The sequence below is a fragment of the Otolemur garnettii genome, unplaced genomic scaffold (genome assembly GCF_000181295.1).
Source record: "Otolemur garnettii isolate 467f Iridium unplaced genomic scaffold, OtoGar3 scaffold00139, whole genome shotgun sequence".
NCBI lineage: Eukaryota > Metazoa > Chordata > Mammalia > Primates > Galagidae > Otolemur > Otolemur garnettii.
The window spans coordinates 2,753,788-2,765,849 of NW_003852534.1; the positions used below are offsets into that span (position 1 = coordinate 2,753,788).

The 12,062-nt window shown below is 38.7% G+C and overlaps 1 protein-coding gene across 1 annotated transcript in view; it reads left to right on the forward strand.

Annotated features, from left to right (window-relative positions):
* Window positions 1-12,062, forward strand: part of DCDC2C (doublecortin domain containing 2C) — a 62,427-nt gene that overhangs the window by 1,999 nt on the left and 48,366 nt on the right. Inside the window, exon 2 of the mRNA XM_012810589.1 lies at window positions 9,400-9,451. Within this exon, the coding sequence (XP_012666043.1) occupies window positions 9,400-9,451 (52 nt within the window). The remainder of the gene's footprint in view (window positions 1-9,399; window positions 9,452-12,062) is intronic.

Here is a 12,062-nt window from a genome sequence, read left to right on the forward strand (position 1 = left end):
GCTTCTTCCATGACTTAGCAATAATGAATTGGGCTGCAGTAAACATTCTGGTACAAATAATCTTTGTTATAATGTGGTTTTTGATCTTCTGGATTTATGCCTAGTAGAGGAATTGTAGGATCAAATGGCAGGTCTATTTTCAGTTCTCTAAATGTTCTCCAAACATCTTTCCAAAAGGAATGTATTAGTGTGCATTCCCATTAACTCCAGTAAGATTAGCCTACTTCCCAGCACTCTTAATGTTCAGTATTCTTCTCCAGGAGAAAGGAAAACACCACTGAGCAGGGAGCCTGGTGGTGGGCCTGTGGGTTGTGTTACCCATGTATTTCATGGCTACAAACCAGATAGGTAATACTTGCATGTGAAGTTCAACATGGGGAGGAATTTGGTTTCATTTTCTTCACTACTTTTTAGGTCAAAGAAGTATGAAATCTGAATCCAGACTAGCTCTAAAAAATGTTTTGGTTGGATTTTCCATGGTGTCAGTAAACTAGCGCTTGTCAGGCATTTATACTCTGTGATTATTAAGCCATTGAACAGTTAAAATTAATTTTCACCAGAAAGTAATATTCTAACAGTGTTGTGGTACCCCCTATGACCTGAAAAGATAGAGTCAGACCCCCACTTAGATGTAATTAATTGGTAATTTATTTTACCTGCTACAGGGGCTGCTGCTTCTAGAGGCAGTCAGCAGTGAAGTAGGGGGATGGGTTGCTTTTTATAGGTTTTGTGCAAGCATATTACAGAAGTGAAATGTGGCTGGTTAAGGAAGATTACAGCTCAGGTAGTCATGGATACAGCGATGGTTACAGTCATGTAACAATGATTAATACAGCTTTGGTTGACAATGGATACGTCTCATATCACAATGGTTATGGTTATACAACAGTAATTAATGAAGTCTCAGTGAGTTTTCGACCATTGTTCATCTACTGAGCAAGCCTCGGTGAGTTTTCCACCATTGTTCATCTACTGAGAACTTGGGGGTTTTGTGAAACTTGGGACTTTTCTTCCTTGTTCTGAAGCTTATTCTTGGCAACCCCAGGGGGAAGGAGGGAGCCTGGGAATGTGGCAAGGGACTTGCCTTGTTCCTGGAGTTGACTCTGGGGGAGAGGGGAGGAGGAGGGAAATGGGCTGGGAAGCATGTCACAACATTCCCCACTCCTCTTCTTGGGAAATTAACTCTTTAGTTGAAGATGATGGCTGAGGGGCTTGGTGGTTAGAATTGTGGTCTTCTTTTCTCCAACTTAGTTGGTCAAGCCCAGTCTCCTGGTTGGAGGTTGTGTCTACAGTAGAACACAGTTAATTACTCAAGTGGCTATTCAATTCAGTTTTTCCTAGTGTTTTTTTTTTTTTTTTTAGCAGAGGATTAATGAAGGTTTTTTTTTTTTTTTTAAATAATACTGGTGGCAAGGTTTATATTTAGTTAAACTTTGTTTCTTGGCAGAGTTAACCAATTCCTGTTTTTTTTTTTAAGCAGAGGATTAATGAGGGTTTTTTTTTTTTTTTGAATAATACTGGTGGCAAGGTTTATATTTAGTTAAACTTTGTTTCTTGGCAGAGTTAACCAATTCCTGTTCATACGGCTTTGCTTATACACATTACTCTGTAATATTCAACACTGTACAAATTTTTAACAGGTGATCTTTGTTAAATAGAACTACTGTATATAATTTTTACTTTTTGGCCAGTCTCTTAATCTCATTTAACAGATCAATTTAGTAAAACAGTTATGTCTTATTTTATGAGTTGACAGTATAGACAAGGCTGGGATCTAATACAGATGGGTTACAGTCTCTCTCTCTTTTTTTCTCCTATTTCCTTTTATTTAAGACAAATTATAGCTGAACTAACTCAGTTGTCAGAATGAACTGTACTTTCAGTATACTGATTATTTGCATATAGTGCAGTAAGAATAATTAATTATTAGCTATCCAGGCTCCCTTTAAAATTGGCTTTGTTGGAATTATTTGTATGGGATTTCAGTTGGACTTAAAGCTTTTTACGAGCCCAGATTTCATCTGTCCCATTAGATACCTGTATGCATTGGGCAAATTCTTTTTCTCTGGAGGTTTCCAAGCACTTTTCAATTCCTGGACCCATCAGTAAGCCACCTTTATTACTACTACAGGTTAGGAAATTTTACTGATGGGTATCTGGCCAGTTTTCCAAAGGGCTTTTTATTAGCTTTATAAAGTCAACCTTAATCCCTTAATGCAGTCTGGACATTTCTGGAAATGCTATTCCAGTCATAAAATAGCCAGTGGTTTTTATCATGTTTTATAGAACAAAACAGATTCTTATTGAACTTATGGAAATAACTGTATTGTTAGAAATTAAGAATATTTACAATGGCTTGTAAATTCTAGAGAAATTGAGGAGAGAGAAAAAATACATGTTTTAAACTCTGCTCATATGTATATATATTGTTTGAAAAGTTATAAATAGTTTAAAAGACAGAATAGTTTTCTTGACTTCTAGAAAACACAACACAGACAGAATTAATACTGTTTCAAACAAAATTATGATAAATCAGTTTATTCTATGTAACTGACTTCTGTTCTGTTTAGAGTTAGGTTAGCAACACTTATAGACATGTTAACTTTCTAAGGAAAGTTCTAAAAAATCTGCTTTTCTAAAAACATCAGGAATTTGAATTTAAGAGAATTTGTCAATTCTTTTTAATATTTCCCCCTTTTTTAGGATGAACTTTGAACTTAGTTACATCAAAAACACTTTCTTTTTAGATGAATTAAAATTATTATTGACAGTATATGTTAGGACAGACTAATGCTTTATACATTAGGACAGATTAATGCTTTATAATATTGGAATATATATATAACCATAATTTATATAAAATTAATTACCATTTTATATTTGATGGTGTTTCCCATACACTTTTAATGAATCAAATAAGTCTAATTTGTTTTTCTTAGGTTCAGAATCTGTCAGTTTCAGTTCATGTGGCTGGCGCCACAACCACTGTGCTGTGGACACCAAGTCCTAAATTTAGAGTTTTGATTTTAGAAGCTTTGTCAAATATCAAAGGTTTAAAACATTTGTTTGAACAAGATTATAAGTTAAGAAATTTTAAAGGAAATACATAGTTAACTGGATCACATGTAAATTTTTTATAAAATTTCTTCTATGAGTTTTGCTTAACCTGCACAGACAATTTATAGACATTTTAAATTTTCCTTAACTTTTGTCTTGCTTTTTGAATAACCATTCTGTTTCAGGGCAAATTTATTATACAGTGTTATTTTTCTTTCTGTCTAATTTCTTTTATTCCCTAAAATTCACTTTTTATAAAACAGGATTACAGTTAACCTTACTCGCCAAACTGATAATTAGAAAGTTTTAAAAGGCAAGAATTTTTCCTTGATAAAAATTCAGTTTTTTTAGGCAACTAAATTATTACATTTTACAAATGAGAGACATTTTATGAAACATAACATTGATACAGGATTTTTTCAATTAGAGCTAGACAGAAAATCTTTATTTTTTAGGCTCAGCTAAGTTCAGAAATTAGATTTTTATTTCTAGGCACAAACATGTTGTAGATCAGACCTTTTGAGTCCTAGTAAGGTTACGAATAAAGCAGTTCTAAACATTTTGGAAGGTTTTACTCTGAGCAGGGGGTACACACCTTAATTTTTCCCAGATAAAAACTACATAGACCTAATAACTCTGCCTAAGGTGTGGGGCTGTATTTATTTATTTGTTAGAATACCCATTCAGTTTGTAAAGGCATGTTTTCATTTATGAGTGAGGCAACTTATTATCCCAGTATTATTTGTTTTAATGCTTTTTGTTGGTACCTGCCACCTGTCTGGCAATTCTGTCTAGATCTGTCCCTGAGGTGTCAATTTGTGACCCCCATTTTGGTCTTTTCCCACCATTTTTAGTCCCTCCAGGGCTTGGAGGACACTTTTGGAGTCTTGACTGAAATGGCTGGGCATGACGCCATTTCTTTGCCTCCCATAGATCTTGATAGGAATGGGGAGTGGCCCTGGTCTGGGTATTCAGGACTGTTTTGGCTTAGGGCTGTAATAAGGAAGCAATGGCTAAATCCTGCAAAGTAGAGGCAGTGAGGTGGGAAAGCCAGGCAAAAGGAGCAAAAACTCTCTTTACTATGTCTGATTTTTTTGCCAGTTGTTGTTACTGTTGCCAGCAGCAACCCTGTTGCCTGTATAAGTGAGACCTAACTACATTTTGACTGATGCAATTAAGAGTACTACAATTAGGCAAATGTTAGACAGAATAAAAGGAGGGGCCCAAAAGTTTGGTGACGATGGGACATCAAAGAGTTAGGGGTTAAGAGTTAATACTAATAATAAAGATGAGGGGACCAATGACTGCCAGGCCAAAGAGGCACCAGATGGTGAGGGGTATAGAACACATAAGAGTAAGTAGGTCCTTTGAAAGAAAAGATCTGCAATTTCCTTATGAATGTTTTTAAGACTGTTTGTTTCAGGCTGAGATTAGTTTTCTAATAAACACTGAACAAATGTTATAAAATGATAATAGTCTCCATTTACTCCTATATTCTTGTACTCTTAGAATCAGAACCAGAACACATTCTTATACACTTTTAACAGGCCTGTGAGTGATCTAATACCCTGGGGGTTGATTGGACCCCCGCTTTTATTTCAACAGTGTTTCTGATGACGGGTGTTGATCTACATTTATGGGAGTCCCGGACAGGTTAGTAGGGCTGAAGTTCTTCACTGATTGGGTTGTTTTACTAACATGTCTCCAAGAGTTTCTGACAAGCTAATGGCTTGGCAACTAGGGGTCCTTGTCTAAAGTTTTTGTCTTTTTGGCCTTCCCATGGGGGTTTTTCCTTAAGAACCTATATAAATTATAATAAATGAATTTAACAGTTACATTTTTTTCACAACAATTCGTAACAAATAAACATAACAAAAATACCTTTAATAGTTAATTAATATTTGTAGACACTAGCTAAAAATAGATGTCAAATGGCTTACCTCTGGAGCTGAGTTTATGGATGAATTTAGGAGTGGTTTTCAGCTGGTCTCTTGGGGGCTTTTTTTTTTCTGCCCCCCTCAGAGACCACCTGAGGATCGGCAGAATATATGCCAACCAGAGTGATGTCAGGTTGCTGTTTTTAAAAGTAAAGAGGACCTTTTTTTTTTTTAGTTTTAAATGAATAATTGACCTTGGGTCTCTTGCTGAGAGCTGGCACCTTATCTTAAAGTTATTTGTAACATAGCAACCACTGTTAGAAAAACAGTTTTAATAAACTTTGTATTAACTTTTTTTTCCTAAACAGCACACATTGTTTAAGATTTTTTTTTTTTTATTAAGTGATAGCTGTGTAAATTAATGCAATCATGGGGTACAGTGTGGTGTTTTCATATACAATTTGAAATATTTTCATCAAACTGGTTAACATAGACTTTATGTCAATTTTCTTAGTTATTGTGTTAAGATGTTTATACTCTACTTTTAGAAAGATTCACTTGTACCCTTGTAAGACAAACCATAGAGGTGATCCCTCCAATCACCCTCCCTCCACCCATCCATCCCTCCCTGCTCCCCTCCCCCTCCCTAAATTCTTAGGCTGTAATAAGGTTATAGCTTTCATATGAAAGCTATAAACTAGTTTCATAGTAGGGCTGTGTACATTGGATATTTTTTCTTCCATTCTTGTGATACTTTGCTAAGAAGAACATTTTCCAGCTCTGTTCATGTAAACATGAAGGAGGTAAAGTCTCTATCGTTCTTTATAGAGAGAATTTTTAATGTAAGTGGGTTATTTGTAAACTCACAAATTGAATGTGTACTAGGAAGTAAATAATATAGAAACAAAAGTGATGTCCAGTCTCAAGGATAGTGAACAGTTTACAGGAAGAAGAAGAGGAGGGAAAACACAGAGACTTTCCCTGGATTGTAATCTAAGAGAGTTCCCTAAAGGAACCTTGAAGGGATACTGAATAAAGCACTGGAATTGATAAATTAAATACAATCTTGACTAACAGGTGTTACACAATTTACTAATATATAAAGGGATGAACAGGGGGAGCAAAAACTTATCAAGGACTCCCTTTGCTCCCTTTTTAGACAAAGACTGCAGCAAGGGTTAATTTGGCTGCACCTCTTGTTCTCTATGATTTAGGTGTCTGCTCTCAAAGTTGAAAATCTGGAATTTCTACTTTCTCTTTGTTAAGCTGGTTAGTTTCACTTATAGAAAATGTGTACTTTCTCACTGTTGCACTTGGTGAATTTAGTTGAAATTAAAAAGTTACTGAAAGAGCATTTTCAAAAATTATCCTGTCTTATTTTGAACAAATTATTAGGTGGACATTAACTGACGGACAAAAAACTACAATACAAGCATTATAAAAAACAGGCCAATAAAGCAAAATGACAAGTGGAAAGGACAGAAAACACAAACGGAAATCAACAGACAGAAATTAGTCAAGTGCCGAGCCAACTAATGCCACTCAAATGCCTTCCCAGCCATGGGTTGTGAAATCACATTTAACTTTTTCACTCACTCACTTATACAAAACTCAAAACATACAAAAGACACACAAACCAGAACCAGTACAGTTGACTGAAAAAACCAAGACAACCCAATAAAGGACTGCAATTATCAGAGCAGGACTAGCCTGTAAATCTGAATAGTCTAAAAGACTGCTAATCACATTTAACGCTTTCACTTACTCACTTATACAAAGCTCAAAACACACAAAAGAAACACAAATCAGAACCAGTACAGTTGACTGCAGAAACCAAGACAACTCAATAAAAGACTGCAATTACCAGAACAGGACTAGCCTGCAAATCCGAGCAGTCTAAAAAGACTAATATCAAAACAATATTTGATAGCAATTTGATTTGCTAACATCAAAACAATCTAATAAGGAGTTGCAAACATAACAACACAGAAACAAATAACCCAAACCTATACCAGAGAGACAGGGAGATGTCTCTCACTGCCTCGGGAATAGGTGTCTCAGGCTGCATCCAGCCTAGCCTATTGTTCCCCCAGATTCTCTAGAGACCCAGACAGACTTACCGAATTGGAAAATTTAGGAACCTGTGCCCAAAATTCACATGCCTGAGAGCTTTTGGGGTAGAGAAATTTCTCCAAGGCCTTCCCCTGGAGCTGTCGGGTGGCGGTGGGCCCAGGTGGGTGTCTTATCTCACTGGGGCCTCCAAATGTGGTACCCCCTATGACCTGAAAAGATAGAGTCAGACCCCCACTTAGATATAATTAATTGGTAATTTATTTTACATGCCACAGTGGGTGCTGCTTTGAGAGGCAGTCAGCAGTGAAGTAGGGGAGTTGGTTGCTTTTTGTAGGTTTTGTGCAAGCATATTACAGAAGCCAAACATGGCTGGTTAAGGGGGGATGCAGCTTGGGTAGTCATGGATACAGCGATGGTTACAGTCATGTAACAATGATTAATACAGCTTTGGTTGACAATGGATACGTCTCATATCACAATGGTTATGGTTATACAACAGTAATTAATCAAGTCTCGGTGAGGTTTTCGACCATTGTTCATCTACTGAGCAAGCCTTGGTGAGTTTTCCACCATTGTTCATCTACTGAGAACTTGGGGGTTTTGTGAAACTTGGGACTTTTCTTCCTTGTTCTGAAGCTTATTCTTGGCAACCCCAGGGGGAAGGAGGGAGCCTGGGAATGTGGCAAGGGACTTGCCTTGTTCCTGGAGTTGACTCTGGGGGTAGGGAGGAGGAGGAGGGAAATGGGCTGGAAAGCATGTCACAACAGTGTTGCCAGCAAACAAGCTTCGATGTGAAACCATTTGATGTAGTAACAAGCCTGGGCCTCCCCTCTGAAGAATGGCTGTGTGAAAGCAAACAAATATCTATCCAGTAGCCAACCATTGTTCAAACTTTTCCTGCATTTTCAAGAATAAGTTAATTTGAGATGAAGAACATGATCTTTCCCCTATTATGCTAACATATGCTTTCCCCTATTATATGCTAACTTTAAAAAAAAAAATGAATGTCCTAGAAAGCCTAGAATTAATATTACTTTATCCACAGCACAGTTTAAATAAGGATGTTGTGTATGTGTGACATGTGTGTTTCAGGGAGGGACTCCAGAGAATTTGAATCCTAATAGGAACACTGTCCTATTTGACTTAAGAGCTTGTTGTGAGACATAAATGTTAAAGTGCTATTTTAAGGCTGGGTGTAGTGGCTTATGCCTGGCCTTAAATTGGGAGGCTGAGGCAGGTGGATTGCTTGGCTCAGGAGTTGAGACCAGCCTGAGCAAGAGTGAGACCCCTGTCTCTACTAAAAGTAGAAACAATTAGCCAGGTGTAGTGGTGGGCACCTGTAGTCCCAGCTACTCAGGAAGCTGAGGCAAAAAGGATGGCTTGAGCCCAAGAGTTTGAGGTTGCTGTGAGCTAGGCTATCACTATAGCACTTTAGCCAGGGCAACAGAGAGAGACTGTATCTCAAAAAAAAAAAAAAAGAAAAAGGAAATGCTATTTAAATTAAACTATCTTGGTTCTTCCATGCTCCCCTCCCCCGATCTCCCTCGCCACCTGTTTGTGCCCTGGAGAGTAGTGGGTGACAGGAAAAGGAGAAAGCTTGGTTGGGGTGGGGGATGCTAGCCTCACTCGGCAGGATTGAATCCTGGCTGTTTCTACCTGAGTAACATTTAGCAAATTATATAACCCAAGACTCAGTTTCCTCATCAATAAAGTGGTTTGACAAGAGGTGGTTTGACATCTATTCCATAGTATCTTTGTGAGAATTAAACGAATGTGTGGCACCATAAAACTCTTGGCATTGATTCTCATGAGTGATTTCATTTCATCCTTTCCTTTTTTATTTTGTCTAATGTCTTTTTCGTCTCTCCTTTGTTCTCTGGAAGTAGCCAGGAGGGAGGTTGAATGTGACTGTCCAGTCTCTGCTGCAGATCAGGCTTCCTGGCCACTTGCAGGGTGCCCTGAGCTCACCAGGTCCCTGGGTTTCTGAGGAATTATTGGTCTCCTGGTTCTGCTGTATTTGTGTGTTCTTGGAAGTGCAACATTGAAGCAATAAAATAGTGTGTGTTTCTGTAGGATCTTTTTATGCCTTGTTTTTTCTGTAATTTAGGTGATTTGGGGGGTTTCTCTTTTACTAAAATTACACAAGAGAAGCAATGTTATTTAAGACACAGCTTCTACAGGCAGTGCTGAGGGTGCCTGGTCTGGAAACTTTCTCTAGTAGTCTGGCTATGGTGTACTGATGTGCATTCCGGCACTGAGAAGGCTTCTGATTCTAGGTCCAAATTGCTGTGGGGTTGTATATTTTAATGTTGGAAAAGAATCATCTCTAAAGAAGCTCAAACTATCTAAATATATACCTTCTAATTATGTTTTTTTCTTTCTTCTTTTGCAGTTATATTCATATAGTTCCCCGAAAACCTACAAAGATGAGAAAGTTGAAGGAAGTAAGTGCGTCTAACTTCTATTGATAGGATACATTGGGCAAATTGGTAAAAATTTCTGTGTCATTATTGAGTAACAGAAGTTTTTCAGAAATATTGCTTAGTAGGGTATACCTATAAAGACATGTTGCTCTTTTAAAAAAGTTTTTTTTTTTTGAGACAGAGTCTCACTTTATTGCCCTGGGTAGAGTGCTGTGGCATCATCATAGCTCACAGCAATCTCAAATTCCTGGGCTCAAGAGATCCTCTTGCCTCAGCCTCCCAAGTAGCTGGAACTATAGGTGCTCACCATGCCAGGCTAGTTTTTCTATTTTTAGTAGAGACAGGGTCTTGCTCTTGTTTAGACTGGTCTTGAACTCCTGAGCTCAAGAAATCCACCTGCCTTAGCCTCCCAGAGTGCTTGGATTACAGGCACAAGCCACAGTGTCCAGCCAAGACATGTTGCTCTTGAGGTTAGAATCTACTGTGTGAGTTTGTCATACTTGTCAGTGCACTTAAGTACCCAAGTGTCAGAAGTTAGTAAATATTCTGAGGCCACGTGTAGGAAGATGTCATCTTTGGTGTGCACTGTGCAATTACTTATTAAAACTTTTCACTTTCCTTTTGTATTGGGGGATTTGGAAAGATGGGTATCAGAGAAAGTTAAAGTCATATGATATTGATGAAATTATGATGCTAAATTAAAAAATTTGCCCTATGCTCTCACCATTTTTGTACCTGATAGACACTTACAAGGTCTATAGCATTGACCATTCGCTTGTTCCATTCATATCGCTTGATTCTTAGTAAAAATAACCACTTATTTTGTTAAAAGAGGCATACTTTTTTTTATAAGCAATGAAAAGCACACAGTTTTAAGGAAGCTAGCAAGATAGCCTGATACTTAGAATTTAGCATGATCTTTACTTTTTTTTTTTTTTAAACAAATGGGACTTATTTTGGAGAGCATTACACAGGTGAGATATTTCAAGGGAACACAGTTCTCCAAGTTGTAATCTTGCCATTCTTAAATGTCCTTCTCTATAAAGTGGAGGTGATAAGTGTTCCCTTAGGGGATTGTTGTGAGGATTAAATGGTGAAATACGGGCCATGTTCCAGCACTACGTGAATGTCGTTTCCTTCTTCTGGGGTCTTAGAGAGGCTGGGTCCTTCCTGGTGTCCCTGCCTCCTCTTTCGTATTCCGGGGAAGGATGTTCTGGTGACTCTAGTGTTGTTCTTAAGCACTTGCCCACAGACAAATTCAGCTGCTTCTTTCAGAGTCTGCACTGCAGGGCAGTGAAATTAAGTCAAATTTATTACATTACCCACTTTAGGGTATAACTTTCCAAGGACAGGAGGGCAAATTTCCAACTAGAAAGCAATTCTGGTGGCCATAGAATTTCACGGCCACCTTAATAAAGGGAGTGTCAATGGCATATGATTATTCTGGACCCAGGCACCTGCTCACCACTCTCCATGTAGGGTTGGGAGCAAAATTAGCAGCCACTCTGGAAATGACCCTTGAGAGCATCTGTCTGAGATTAAATCTGTGTTCATCCTTTGAACATTTCAGTTATTTAAATAAAATATGATTAAAAGGTACTATTTTAGGGCAGGGAGGAAACCTTCAGATTATTTTGTTCAAACTTCTTGTTTTCTAGCTGAGGAGGCCTCCATGCGGGGGGAAGAAGTGACGTGCCCAGGGCTGCACAAGCATGCCAGGAACGCACACCCATGCAGCTGCCTTGGTCTTCCCCGGGGCAGCGGCAGGTTGCTGGGCTCACACAATGGGGCTGCGGTTGCCCTGGATGTTACTTTTGGAATTTTCACTTTGTACATTTTACACATCTGAGTATAAAAGTAGCTCTCATTGAGAAAGGTGCCAAAACTGCTGTGCAGAAAAGCTCAATGGGGAGCATGAAAGTAATTCCCAGTCCCGCGTGCTGAACATTACCACCCTGTGTTATGTTGGTCCTGAACGTCACGACCCTGTGTTATGTTGGTTCTGAACATCACCACCCTGTGCTTGTTGGTTCTGAATGTCACCACCCTGTCCTTTTTGGTTCTGAACATCACCACCCTGTGCTTGTTGGTTCTGAACGTCACCACCGTGTGCTTGTTGGTTCTGAATGTCACACCCTGTCTTATGTTGGTTCTGAACGTCACCACCCTATGTTATGTTGGTTCTGAACGTCAGGACCCTGTGTTATGTTGGTTCTGAACATCACGACCCTGTGCTTGTTGGTTCTGAATGTCACGACCCTGTCCTTTTTGGTTCTGAATGTCACACCCTGTGCTTGTTGGTTCTGAATGTCACACCCTGTCCTTGTGGGTTTTGAACGTCACCACCCTGTGCTTGTTGGTTCTGAATGTCACCACCCTGTCCTTGCTGGTTCTGAACGTCACCACCCTGTGCTTGTTGGTTCTGAATGTCACCACCCTGTCCTTGCTGGTTCTGAATGTCACCACTCTGTGCTTTTTGGTTCTGAATGTCACCACCCTGTCCTTTTTGGTTCTGAACGTTTCCACCCTGTCCTTGCTGGTTCTGAATGTCACCACCCTGTGCTTGTTGGTTCTGAACGTCACCACCCTGTGCTTGTTGGTTCTGAATGTCATCACCCTGTCCTTATTGGTT